This window comes from Prionailurus bengalensis, chromosome B2 (assembly GCF_016509475.1).
Source record: "Prionailurus bengalensis isolate Pbe53 chromosome B2, Fcat_Pben_1.1_paternal_pri, whole genome shotgun sequence".
Taxonomy (NCBI): domain Eukaryota; kingdom Metazoa; phylum Chordata; class Mammalia; order Carnivora; family Felidae; genus Prionailurus; species Prionailurus bengalensis.
Genome location: NC_057349.1, coordinates 40,833,093 through 40,846,924, shown reverse-complemented (window position 1 = coordinate 40,846,924; position 13,832 = coordinate 40,833,093). Strand labels below are relative to the sequence as shown.

The window sequence follows — 13,832 nt, the reverse complement described above, 5'->3', positions numbered from 1 at the left end:
TGCAAACATGTATGATAAGTGGAATTAATGAAGACTATAAATGGTCTTGTCAAGTTTTGATACCACATGAGTGTGTGTGAATCTAATGAAAAAACTCCCATTTCCAGAATGTTTTGAGTGTGAGATAGCAGATGAGGTTTGGGGAGCTCCATGGAAAATGCTGCAGTGAGTAACTTTGGACACATGGAATTTCACAAGTTTACGAATCCATAATACGATTCTGTCAGTGGCAATGCTAGGTCATAGGCTGCATTCATTTATAATTTTCATAGATTTTTCTAGAATAATGACCATTGTTTCTCCTTGCCTGTGAGCTTTTTAGCTTTATGGTTTTCCAAACTCACTTGTGTCTGTTAACTTTGGGGCAATGCAAATTCTTCCTCCCTTCCTCCCTGCACAAAGCTAGACTCTGAGCCTCCTTGGAGAGACAACCAGGGGAGCTGAGAGAGCAGAGGCTTTGCTATCAGAGACAGAGAGTAGCCCTCTTCCACCTGTGTGACCCTTTATCTGTTCCTGTCCTGAGCGTCTGTTTCCATCTCCATAGAGACAATCTAATCTGCCTCCATGGCAGTCCATTCCCACTTGCCCACCAACTTGCACTCTTCTCCCCTGCCCATTCCCAGCCACAGTGCCTAGGCTTTTCCCTCTTCCCCAAAGGAAGAAGAGTCCAGGCCAACAGAACGAAAGGTCCACAGGCTTTTTAATGGTGTGATGGCTACTTCCCTTCCAAGACCCGATCTAATCATGACAGCGGCTTCCAGGGTGTTGGGGTGGGGGTGGACAGGTGCAGGGTGGGCAGAGGCCATGCAGTGACTGGGAAGAGGTGGGGGAGGGTGTTACATTCTGTTTGGCATGTAAACATTCTTCAGTGGCTTCCCTGGGGGAGGGGGAGGGCACCTCCCTGCCCCCAACTCCATGCCCACCAGGGCTGATCCCCGGAGCTGAGAAGACTGAGCCAGGCCCCCGTGAGGAGCCCGGAAGGGGGGTGCCCACATGAATGGGACATGGCCCTTCTCCTGCACCCGCTTCGTGCACAGTGTGGCTTGGGAGGGGAGGCATGTTCTGGGGTGAGCAGACCTGTGTCTGAGCCAATGACACAGGTTTGTCATGATGGGGAAGTGCTCGAGGGGTGAGGTGGTGGTAGCGGTGGTGGTGGTGTGGCACTCTTATAGAGAAAGGGCTCAGGCCCAGGGGGGCTTGGTGGAGGGGATGGATGTTCAAGGGGGAAGAGGCTGCAGCTGGGAGTGGGGACACTGGGAGGTGTGGTGTCCTCTGCCCTGGATCCTTCCTGGGGAGAAGAGCAGAGTCAGTTCCCTAGTCCCCTCCCACACTCACCCCTACCCCTCCTCCCCCACCTTGGTGACATTCCATGACGCAGAGGCCTGAGGTCAGTTGGGAGCCCTAGGGAGGTCTGGAATCCCGAGAGCAGACAGGGTTTTGCGTCTCTGCCCAGCTCCAGTGCTGGGTGAAGCTAGGGGTCAGATGGGCCTGGGGCTCTCTCAGGCCGCCCCTTTTCTTCCCAACACCAAACCAGGGTGTTGTTGGTCCTGGGGCAGAGGTGAAGCTGGGGGCCCTACATTCACGGTTCGGTTGGTGGCAAGGAGCAGGCCCAGGACCTGGGCACCGGGGGTCATGCCCTGGTCCCCACCTGGCACGAGCTGATTGTCATTCGGAGAAGCTCTAGGTGGCAGGGAGTGGCCCCTCTTCCACCCCCTCTGTTGGACCCAGAGGGCAGTAGAGGCCTTGGGAGGGTCTTGGGTTGACAAAGAGGGCTCTGTCCGGAGAGGTTTCCTGAGTGTTCTGGGAGCTTCTGTGTCAGCATGGGATGGACCTCAAAGGCGGTCCACCCTGGAGTCCTCCCCTGGGCTGGTTTGCAGAGAAGCCACCACCTTGGTGTGGAAACAGCTGCCCAAGCCTGCTGACTCTCCAAGAGGGGCTTCAGCTGGCACCACCAGGCTGCTTCCAGGGCCAACTTCCTCATGGGCATCCTTCTAAGCGATGGTGGCTGGATGCTGCCAGACCACTGGGGCTTGCTGGGGCCTTTCTTCCTCTTCCCCTGGTTGTCTAGCCTTGTTCTCTGTGACTCACAGAAGAACAGAGGGGCCAGGCCAGGGGCCAGAGGCTGAGGGTGCGAGGATGGAGAAGGCCTGCAGGGGACCTGTCCCAGATAGACAGGGTCGGCTGTCCCTTCTGCAGCCCGTGTGCTGCTTGGCCAAGATGTAGGCAGTTGAGGCTCATGATGAGATGGGATGAGCTATGCAGGAGCCAGACCCAGGAGGAAGCCCCATATCCATTCATGGAGCAGCACAGCCCTCACCCTCTGCAGGGACAGCTCAGCTGCATGGGTTGGGGTTAAGACAAGAGGAGACAGGCTGAAGGGTTAGCTGGGGGAGGAGGGGACTTAGGCTGGACCCATCACACAAGCATACCATCTGGACTTAGAAGGGCCTTTCTGTCTTGAGTCCAGGGGCCAGCTGTCAGGCCAGATGATGGTCTGATCCAGCCCACTCTCCACCCCAGGAGGACAGACAGGGTGACCCGGCCAGAACTGAGTCCATGAATCTCTAAAGGGCCAGTGCAGAGAAGATGAAAAACAGCCATTCTCCACCTCCACTGAACTCAGGAGAGAGGGAAGTTGGCTGAAACTGCAGCAGGCAGGATTGAGGTTAGATGGCAAGAAGGAGTTCCTGATGGTGAGGGGTCCTGAGCACTAGATCAGGAGGCCAAGGGAGGGGGTGAAACCTTTTTTAAAGCCCCCCTCCAACTTCCCATTGGGAAACATGTGCCCAGGAAGGCAGCCCACACACGCTCTCTGGTTCCCATTGAGGACCCACCCAAATTTATGGGGAGAAGGACTTTGCACTCTAGGGGTGCAGAAGAGCAGCCCCCCCCAATCACCTGCCCACCATCTTCCACAGGGGTGTCCAGAATGGAGCGGACTTTGGGGCTGGTCAGATCTGCCCCCTCACACCTGAGTAGACCAATGGCCCGTGGATCCCAGCTCCCCAACCCCAGCCTAGCAGCTGAGAAGAGGAGGCCTTTTGGACCACCACAGCTTCCAGGAGATTGTGGTATTGGTCCCTGGTGGGGAGGCTGGAACTTCCACTTCCGGAATTTGAGGCTGCCTTTCTCAAAGTGGAGGTGGGTGGGCTTGGGCTGGAAGAAGGCCGGGAGGAGGAAAAGGCGCCGCAGGAGGTGTAAGCAGAGGTCCCTGTGGGAGCACGAAGAGCAGCAGAGGCCTGGCGGGTGAGGGGGCGTCCCCATTAGTGGAGTCCTCAGTGAAAAAGTGGCTGAGCCTTCCCCGGGGCGGAGGGTGAGCCTGCCCCACCCGAAGGGCGGCAGGGGGGATGGCAGGGGTCACGGGGAGGGGGCGGAGTACCGGGAGGCTGGCACTCCCCCCCCTCCCCCACCCCGCGGCGAGGCGTCCCCCTCCGGCCGGGCCGGCGGGCGGGCGCGGCGAATGCTGGCGCGCGTCCTCGCGGGTGCAGGCGGGAAGCTGGGGCCGCGGGTGGCGCGCGTCAGGCGCGTAAGGCTGTGCTGGGAGCTGTTTCAGTGTGGCCGGCTGCGGATGGGGGGCCGGGGTGAGGGTGGGGGGCCGCGGAGAGCCTCGCGCGTCATTATCTGGCCCCGGCCCGGCCCTCCGCGACCCCCGCCCGGCCTTTGGTTGCTGCGCGCTGAGTCTGGAGTTTCCCTCTGGGTCCTTTCTTGGGGCCCCCCGGGGAGGGGGTACCATCAGGCTGGGCCCGGGCCTGCGGGGCGCCCCGGGGCGGGGGACCTGCGGGCCGGGCCTGGTGCGAGGGAGAGGAGCTCTCTTTGCGGGACAGGGACTGGCTCCGGGGGGACGCGCTGGGCTGGCGTGGCGCGGCGGAGGTGGAGGGGCCTGGACTTCGCGGGGCGGGGGGTCTGGTGCCGGCTGGGGCTCGCCCTGGGCCCGGGCCACGGCCGGGGGGCTGTTTGGGGCGGAGGTCAGCAGCAACGGCCGACCCTGGGGGCTTCTGCAGCTGGAGCCTGCGGGAGGAGGAGGATGGAGGGGTGCAGAAGGCAAGAGAAAAGAAGAGGGCAAAGAAACAAAAAAGGAGAGACATTTTCAGAATCTCTGGGCACTGAGCCCTAGAGTCCTGCGTCTTCAGAGCTGGATGAGGCTGGGGAGATCATGGCGCAGGTGAATAAACTGAGGCCTGGTGCTTCATCCTCCAGGGTGGGACCTCTAGAGTCCACCCTCTCCCAGGCTGCTCCCCAAGAGCTTGCTGTAGGCTTTCTTGGATATCACTGTTTCATCTCTGAAATTCTCATGGATTTTACATTCTACTCTATAATGTACCCGTGTTTACATTGATATGAATCGTGTTTTTTCCCAACTACTCTGCCCTTTATCCTTTGGCTTCAAATGCCTCATGACATACCTGAGGCTGTGATGTGAGCTCCTATTAACCTTTCCCAAGTTTGGCCTCCTTGGCACCCCTCTAGACATGTTCACTGTAGTCCCTCCCTTGAGCCCAGTGACAGGGCTGGGACCTGAGTCAGAAGAGACACTTAATGGGGAAGGTGGTGAACAGGTGTAGCTGCATCCTCACTAGGCCCTGACCTTGGCTCTGGGGAGGCCCCTGCTGGTGGAGGCCTTCTGTGGTCACCCTCTGCCCACCCTGGGGCTGGCAGCGGTTTCTCACCTGCTGGTGGTGGCTGTGTCAGATGCGGGGGCAGCGCTGTGGGGTCTGCCAGGGGACTGCTGGGCTGCAGCAGGCGTGGGCATGCGGATGCTGATGGGGCGGGGAATCCGGCTCCGGGTGGTAGCTGCCCGCCCTGCCTTCCTGGGGGCGGCAGGCTCCGAGGCAGGCGTGTCCTCCTCTGAGCCCGTGCCTGAGAGCGTCTCAGAGGCACGGCGCTGCTCCTCACTGGAGGAGGACGAGGCCCCAGAGGCCAGCCGCAGCAGCAGGCGGCCCTGCCTCTTCTCCATCACCAGCCGTGCCAGGTCCTGCTGTGGTCGGGCCCTCTTGCCCCACCGCTCTTTGGCCGACAGTGAGCCCGAGGGCTCCGAACCTGTGTCCTCCTCAGACAGCAGGACAGGGATCCGGCTCCTGGGGCGAGGGCCTGGCATGGCATGGCGGCTGGGGGAGACAGTGGCCAGTTTCCCTGGGCCTGGCTCCAGCGGGGATGCTGGAGCTGGCCCGTTAACAAGGGCTGGGCCATTGGGCAGTGAGCCTGTGGCCACCTCCAAGGGGCTATCCATCGGGGGTCCAGACAGAACACAGCTCTCCAGCCCTGACTGGGCGATGCCATTCTCCAGGGGTACGGAGGCCCCCTCCTCCACAACCCTCCCGTCAGACGGTGCCTCCAGGCCCGGCTCACCCCCAGCACCCAGCTCCTCAGACCGGGAGGCTTGTCCACCGGAAGACATGACATTGAGGTGGGTTTTCTCTGCAATGTGCACAAAGGTCCTCTCAACTTTGGTGAAGGGTGAGGAGGTGACTGCCACTCCTCCTGCCCCTGTGGTCACTGCCCCGGCCCCTGGCCCTGTTCCAGGCCCAGGGGGCTTGGGCTCAGACTTGAGGACAGAGGACAGGGTGCCTGGCTCAGACACGTCCAGCTGGCTGCCGGTGGGCTGGGGCCGCTCTTGCTGAGGAGTGAGGGCAGCCAGAGTGCCCAGGTCAGGGTCAGGGGCCAGGTCGGCAGTGACGGGCGACTTCTTCATGTCGCCAGGGGAGACGAGCACCAGCGTTTTGGAGCCCTCCTCAGGCTCCAGGTCCCCGTCGGCCATGGAGGCCCGGCCCCTGGACTCCTTCTGGTCATCAGCCAGCAGCGTGGAAGGGGCACCCTCTTGGCTCCGATCAGTGCTCCTCTCACTCCCATCACTGCTGGAGCCACTGCGAGGCCCCAGCACCTCCCCTAGAGCCACTGCCTCCTCCTCCTCTTCCTCCTCCTCCTCTTCTTCCTCCTCTTCTTCCTCCTCCTCCTCCTCTTCTTCCTCCTCCTCCTCCTCTTCCTCCTCCTCCTCTTCCTCCTCCTCTTCCTCCTCTTCCTCCTCCTCCTCCTCCTCCTCCTCCTCCTCCTCCTTCCCATTAGCTTGAGGCTGAACAGGAGCCAGTGGGACCTGGGAGGTGGTGAGCAGCATGTGGGAGAATCCCACCCTCCGGACCCTGTTGAGCAACCGAGCCCGTTCTCGGTAATCAGAGAGGTCTTTCTTGAAGTCCTGGTAGGGCAGGCTCAGAGGCACAGCTCGTGGGAGACCATTGACCTCAAACGGGGATGCCACGGAGAACACCTGCAAGAGGCACATACAGGGACTGGCTGAGGTCACCCACCCTGCCGGGCCCAAGGAGACCTGGGCTGTGCCCACAAGCTAAGAGGCCCACGTGCCCAGCCATGTGCACCAGAGTGTGTGCTCCATGAGCGTAGGCACTGGGTCTGTTTTGCTCATTGCTCTGTCCCCCAAGGCCTAGAATGGTCCCTGGCACCTAGTAAGTGCTCAGTAAATCTCTGATGAAGGATTGTGTGCATGCTCCAGTTCCCCTGAGGACCCCGGCCCTGATCCTGGCAGTTTCTCTGTCTCCCATATTCCATCTCCCTCACTCTTCTCCCTGCCTCCAAAACCCAGGGCCAGCTCTGGTTCAGTCAGTAGAAGACAATGACAGCTGCAAGGCATCGTAGCCGCCATGTAGATCAACCCTCCCTTTGACAGATGAGGAAATCAGGTCTGGAGGGGGGCAGCAAGTGTCTGGGTCAGCCCTCACTGCTCCTTGTAGGGCACAGTTTCTCTGCAGCCAGGGAGCTGGCCACCAGGGCCATCAGAGCTGTGGAGGACAAGGGCAAAGTTCGGCAGTCTTCCACACCCCAAAATGCAGGCTGGGCCCCTGGAGCTCCAGCCCCCCTACCCTCCTGTCAGTCAAGAACTGTCCAGCCCTCTACAGGTGTGTTTTGAGTCCATACTTCCTTCGGGAATTCACAGCCAGCTTACGAAGGGCAGTTTCTTTCCAGTTGATTAAGTTTTCCCTTTTGAAGCTTTGTCCAGCTTGGCAATGTGATGGCCTGTTCTTGGTTTTCTAGGCTCTTGCCACATCTCCCCTTAGCCTCCTCCCTTCTGGACTGGAAAGACCCGACCACCTTCTCAGGACCTCAGCAGCTGCAGAGCACATGGGCACATCTGCCTGGTGGTTCCCCAGCCGGTGGCCTGTTTTGTCCCTCCCGCACTGCCCACCCATCCTTCCAACAGCTGCTACAGTAATCTTCCTGAAACTTGAATCTGATCCTCTCTCTCTCTCCACTTCAAACCTGCACAAACCTACAGGAGCCCCCACAGTCCTCAGAAAACAGTTCCAGTTCTTGGCTTGGCACATGACAATCCTGTTTCTCACTCCTTGGTCCGGCTCCTACCTTCAGTTCTAGCCTCACTTCCATCAGCGCCCTCTGATCCCCGCCTTGTGCTCCAGCCATGCTGATGCCACCAGAAGTTCCCCAAAGGTATCATGGTTCTCACACTGTTGTCCTTCCCTCTGGCAGTTCCCTCTGCCTGAGTCCCTGTCACTTCCTCTGGGCACATGACAAATACCTATTCTTCCTCCAGGACTGAGCTTAAAACAACCTTCCAAAACACCTTCCTGTCCACCCACCAAGCAGGCATCATCACCCTCCCTTCTACTTGTTTTCCCTGAGGGTTTTTCTCTTCTTCCTCCCTCCCTTCCTTCCTTCCTCCCTCCCTCCCCCCTCATTTCTTCCTCCCTTCCTCCCTTCTTCCCTTCCTCCCTCCCCCCTCCTTCCTCCTTTCCTTCCTCCCTTCTTCCCTTCCTCCCTTCCTTCCTTCAAGAAGAAGCCCTAGAATGTCTGTTGTCCTGGCCACCATGTTAGAGCCTATGCATCTGTGCATCAGGTATTGAACAAGATAGGTATGGTCCTTGTTTTCACAGAGTGTGCAATCTCTCTATTAGGAAATGAAATTGGGATAATGCATACTCCACAGAGATTGTGATCATAAATGAGATCAGATAAGCAATGGGTCTGGCGTATAGCAGTTGCTCAATAAATATCAGCTCCCTCCGACCCCCACCTCCTGCCCCCTGCCCTGCTTCTCTGGTTTGGAGATCACTGCCTCCCTCTGTAAGCCCAGAAATGCCTGGATGCCACACCTATGGGAGATAGGGTGGTGAGAAAAGGAGGGCCTCTCCCAGCTGAGGTTTCTGCAAATAGCCAAAGGCTGGTAGAGGGGAAGGTGGAAATCCCCAAGTCTGAGGATCTGCCCAAGGCTGTGACTTTTCCTCTCCTCAACTGCCATAATCTTTCGCACGATCAGACCATCCATGAGGATGTAATGAGGGTTGGGGGCATGCAAGATAGGGTAGCATCCGACCCCAGGCAGGACCCCTGCACACCCTGTCTGAGCCAGGCACCAGATGGCCTTAGAGCTTTTTCTCCTTCACATCCAGGCTGGAAGTCCTCAGCAATTGTTTTCTTTTTCTACACTATTCTCATTCATTCATTCATTCATTCAGCAAATATTAAGCCCTAGTTCTGTGCCAGGCCTTGTGCTGGGGGCCCTTTGTCATGTTTAGTTACCTACAGTAAGGCTAAAGACTGGGCAGGGGTGAGGGGGATGCTGTGAGACCCTGGGTGAGTTGCCACCGTGGTGTAGATGCCCGTACTGAGTGCTAGGTACCTATAGACAGACACGGAGCTCTGATCATGTCTCCCTACTGTCTAGCTCAGAACTCACCCACCCAGCAGAACCTCTGCCTATTTTCCCTGTCCCATCTTTGACACTTTGAGCATCCGTGGCACAACTACCTTTCCCTCTAGCCTTTAGAAAAGACCCATCCATAGGACAGACCCTCTGTTCACAATGTCCATGTTAGATGATCACAGGTGGAACCTTCTCCTTCCATCTCAAAGCCCTCCCCTTCTGTTACATGGGAGGGAGGAGGGATGAGAACTGAAATCAGGCATCAGTGACAATGTCAGACTGGGAAACTGAGGCCTGGAGAGAGGCACTGGCAAGCCCACTTCACAAAGCACATCAACCAACTTGGCCCAGAACCCCAAACTCTTTCCATCGCCTCACTGGCCTCCCACCCTCCCATGCAGGGAAACCTGGGACCTTCTGCCCTTTAGCAGGAAGAACCTTAACCTCAGAACGGGGACAGACTTGCCCTAAGGATCACTGACAAGCCCACCCAGGGCCTGGGCATACTGGATTTTCCATTTCAGAGTCCCTCCACCTCTCCCCATCTGGCTCCATGTTGGGAAGGACAGGCCTGGGCTCAAGTTCCTCCTTCCTCAGAGAGTGGGAGTTCCCCTTCACCCTCCCCCACCCTCTCCTGAATGCCTGAGCCCAGTGAATATTCATCCACTTGCCCATGCCATCCTGTGCTCATTCATTCAGCCAGAGTTCACTAGACAGCCTCTGTGTGCTCGGCCGTGTAGATTTGTGGATACCGCGGGAGGGGGACAGCAGTGACACTCTCCCATTCCAGCTCAGAGGGCAGCAAGTGTGCTGGGTGTCAGCAAGGGGAACTCAGCATCTGGGAGGACTCACACCTTCCTACTCCCTTCCTAGGTCAGCGACCCTTTATGATTCCAATTTACTTATTGTGGCTCTCCAGACTGGCTTGCCACTGGAGTCTCTCGGGGTGCTTTTTAAACCCAAAGAGCCCTGAGTCCTATTCCCTACCCCCCACCCCTAGTCTGTAGGTCAGAGACGAGGCCCAGAAATCTCTCTATTTTAAATCTCCCTGGTGGTTCTGATGGAGTTTGGCAAAAGGCTGCTACTGTAAGGGTGAATCATGGAGAAGGTGAGGCAGGCCACTGGAGCTAAGACCCTCAGAGAGAATGAAAGTCCCAGCCCTCCCCTTGCTGGGATCTGAGCCCAGACCCCAAGGCTGTGGCCTCCCCAGCTTCAGAGCCCAGCCCTAATCCATGTTTACTCCAGTCAACAGGAAAAGTGGAGGGATGGACCAGCCTCTGATCTTTCCCTGCTGCTGAGGCTCTCCTCAGCCTTTGACACTAGTGACCCCCCACGCCGGGGACTGGATGGGTTACATACCTCCATTCCCTAGATGGAGTGCAGAGAGCAGCTCTGCCTGGACCCTGGCCAAGCCCAGACATTGCACACTGCACTTCAGCCCACAGTCCCAAGGTCAAAGAAGGGGGGCTGGTGAGTGACCAAAGCTGTGGGATGGACGGGGACATCCCACCCCTCCCCCACAAGGCTGGCGCACACCTCCCATCTCTCATCCTCCTGGGGAGCCCCCATTGCCATAATTGCCCCACATCTCTGTTCCTCCCAGGGAGCCCCCATTGCCATAACTCCCCCACCTGGAACCAGAGATGAGAAGTGGGCAGTGTAGCACTCTGACCACCGTTGCCTTTCCCAGACCTTTCAGCTACCTATCCGAGTTTCCACTCTCAAACCACACCTGCCAAGCCACAGCCCTCCCTGCACTCCTCCACCCCAGGGCCACCCACCTGGACACACTGGCCATTGATGCTCATCTGGGGGCAGGGAGGGGTAAGAAGACCTGAGAAGGTGGCCGCCTACCCTGGGTCTAAGCAGATCCTCGCACACTTGAATCCCAGGTCTCAGTGCTCCCAACCCATCCTTGCCTGCCCCGGAGAGCTCACAGCATGAGAACACTCTAAATGCTTCAGGGGCAAGAAATGCAGCTCTAGCTTACCCTTCTGCCCCCACACTTGCTTTAGGCCCCAAGGAGTGAAGTGTGGCACTGTGACAGCAGACCTGCAGGAGCCGGGTGCAGGACGAGGGAGGGAGAGCCTCCCCTCTTACACGCACTCTCTCTCTCTCTGCAGCAATCCTCCTTCTTCCAGTCCCACTCCTCTCATGGACCTGGTCTTCCCTCAACCCACATTCTATCCGTCGTCAGCCTCCCACCCCCGCCCCAGGCTCTGCACAATCCACTCTTTCACTGATCCCCCTGGACAGACCATTCTCCCCCAGGCCAGGGCCATCTCAGATCCCCCATCAGAGCAGAGGGGCAGGGGAAGGCTCCTATGGCCCCTTCACAGAGCTCGCTGGCTTCCTGGCCTCCTTCCCACTGCAGGCAGGCACAGGCGCTTGGCCTCAATAATCTGATCCACAGAGAACAGATTTAGGTGCGCACCCACCTACTTCCCATCCCTCTTCCTGTAAGTTGGCAATTTGGTTTCAGGCCCCAGAGACCAGGGTCCATCCCCAAACCAGTCCTCCAGATGAAAGAAGACAGGGTGCGGGTTGCTAGAGTCCAACTAGGCCCGAAACCTCCTGCGGTCCCCCTCCCCCTCTCCATTGGTCCTTGTCTTAGGGGCGGCTGAGGTAGGGGTGGGGCTGGATCCCTTGATCTGGAATTTGCCCCCACCCAATCCCAGAATCAGCAAGATCAGCTCCTGCCCTCTGCTCAGCCAGGCACCCCCGGAGTTGGAGTCTGCATCGAGGGGTGGGTTAGGAAGGAGAAGTATCAAAGAAAGCAAGCGAGGCGCAGGTTCCTGGAAGGCGTCTTTAATCAGGTTTTGGTAGTACACAAGCTCTCCGGATTGTCTGCATTAACATACAGGGACTTAAAAAGGCACAAGATCCCTCGCACAGCGACGCGTGACGGCGGGGCGCCCCCCACCCCCGCCCTTGCGCGGCCGTGTGCGCGTGGGTGCGTGTCCGTGTCCCACCCCCGTGGCGGCGCCGCGCGTGTGCGTGTCGGTTTCAAGTGTTGGATTTGTACAGTACTCGCAGTCTAGGGGCGGGGGCTCAGTGCATGCTTTTCCACCCGGGCCCGGGGCCCCCCCGACGCCGCTATGTACACTGAGGACGCACCCCGGAGAGAAAGAGGAAGAAAAAAAAAAGCGTCCCATCTTCGTGTGTGTGTGTGTGTGTGTGTGTGTGTGTGGTCTTGAGTTTCCCGTGCATGCTTACGCGGCTAGGGTTGGGGAACAGTGCAAGCTTATAATACAGTATTATTGCAGTACAAAAGAGGGGGGATGTGATGGGAGGGGGGAGGCTTAGGAATAAACTGGCTGGAATTCGGGACCTCCGGAAGGGTCCTCTCCCCAACCCCCTTCCCATCCCTCGCTCCCCTCCCCACCACGATTAGGAAGCAGCTCCCAACGCTGGGAGGGGATCCTTGGGTCCCTGGAAGGAAGGGGCTCAGCTGGGCCCGGGGCTGAACTTCCCCCATCCCACCAGTCCCACCTCTCAGGGGGCAGGGGCCAGCCCTCTCCTTGTTAAATACTGGCAAACATTAGGGCCCCGAACCCCGCCTGCTCCCCCACGGAAGCCCCTCCAAGTGTGGGTGAGGGGAGGGGTCGACAGAGCAAGTGCAAAGGAAGCAGATGTTGGTCCCTGAGTTTTATTTTCGGGGGTGGGGAGGGAGAAGAGCTGGAAGTGGGGGCATGTTTGGGGACCCCCAGGGCCCGCAGTGTGGAGTGGGGTGGGGCAGGAGACACAGACGTGGAGGCGTGGGTAAAAAGGGGGTGTTGGGTGGCTCTGAGAGACCTAGGCTCAAAGCTTGTCTCCCCCTCAACTCTGGGCTCTTTGGCATCCAATTGCAAGGCCAATTATGGGGGGGTGGGGGTGGCTGTGGGCAGTTGAGGTAACAGGAATCTGGGGTGGGGCGACGGGGGCCCTTCGAGCCGGGAGAACTGGCCAGCTCCCCCTCCCAGCCCTTCGTCTGCACCCCAGCCCTGGAAGCACTGAGGGGCGAGCCCCCGCCCCAGGGTCGGGGACCCAGTGGCCGCGAGCCGGCGGAGGGGAAAGCAAACACAAACTTGGCGCGAGGGCGGGGCGGCGGGGAGGGCTAACCCCCGAGAAGGGGTACTTTAGCAGCAGGCAGCTCGGCGGGGGGCTAGGGGTCGAAGGTCCCGAGGGCGCGCGCGGAGGCGGAGCGACGTGGAAGGCGGGGCTGGGGGGGGGTTGTCGGGCGGTACCCTGGTCGCGCGCGTAGCAGCTAAAAAGACGGACCATACATTCGTGGCGCGCTGGCCGCGGGAACGGGCGTGTGGGGGCGGGTCCCGGGGGCGGGGACAGAGTGGAAGTGGCGGTTGGGGTCCCGTTACAGTAGTTATAAACCTGCGAGGGGTGCCCGGAAACGCGATCTTTGTGCTCTCCCGGCCGGGGGCTACTAGTTTGCTGTCCGGAGAGTGGATGAAATGTGCGCGCAGCAATGGAGTGTGCGTGTGTGTGCGGGCCAGTTAGTTGTGGCAAGGTGAACCCCACCCCCCGCACCCGCAAAGCCTGTGCAGGTAGAAGGGACGGTATGTTACGGGACTGACGGCGGAGCCAAGTGAAAGGAGAGGTCTAGAAAGGTTCCCATAGTCCTCTGGGCTTCATTGCCTCTCCTCCCCTACTGCTTCTCAACTCTTTACATGGGGGGAAGGGGTCCACTCAGGCTCCGGGGCGCCCTGAGCTAGGAAGCCCACTGGATGGTATGGGGAGCCATTGGGGATATTTGAGGGATGTGGTCCTCAGGCTGGGAGCCTCTCCCTTAGGGAGAAGGATGCTTTAAAATTTTCAGAGGCTGACCCACAAGTCCCAGGAGGCACCTCTGTACCTAATAGGAATAATGCAAACTTTGGGGACATGCCCTCCAACTTAAGGAGAGTGATTTGCAGGGCGCCTGGGTGGCTCAGTCGGTTAAGCATCCGACTTTGGCTCAGGTCATGAACTCGAGGTTGGTGGGATAGAGCCCCATGGTGGGCTCTGTGCTGTGAGCACAGAGCCCACCTGGGATCCTCCTCTGTCCCCCTCTCTCTCTGCCCTGTCCCTGCTCACACTCTTATCTTTCTCAAAAGTAAACATAAAAGAAAAAGGAGAGTGATTTGCCACACTCCTTGTTACCAAGGACTGCCTATGGCAGTGGGCACAT

General features: G+C 58.8%; 1 protein-coding gene across 2 annotated transcripts in view; it reads right to left on the bottom strand.

Moving 5' to 3' along the window:
- Positions 1-683: 683 nt before the first annotated feature.
- The window catches only part of TTBK1 (tau tubulin kinase 1), a 40,648-nt gene continuing 27,499 nt past the window's right edge, over positions 684-13,832 (bottom strand). The window contains exons 14-16 of one of the 2 annotated variants that reach the window (XR_006298935.1): positions 4,668-6,259; positions 1,649-4,008; positions 684-1,288 (exon numbers count right to left, since the gene is read on the bottom strand). Coding sequence is in view for 1 of the 2 variants with exons in the window: in XM_043591473.1 (XP_043447408.1) it covers positions 3,618-4,008; positions 4,668-6,259 (1,983 nt within the window). In the remaining variant the exon portion in view is untranslated. Of the gene's footprint in view, positions 4,009-4,667; positions 6,260-13,832 lie in introns of both variants that reach the window. The other variant, XM_043591473.1, reaches the window with a different exon arrangement.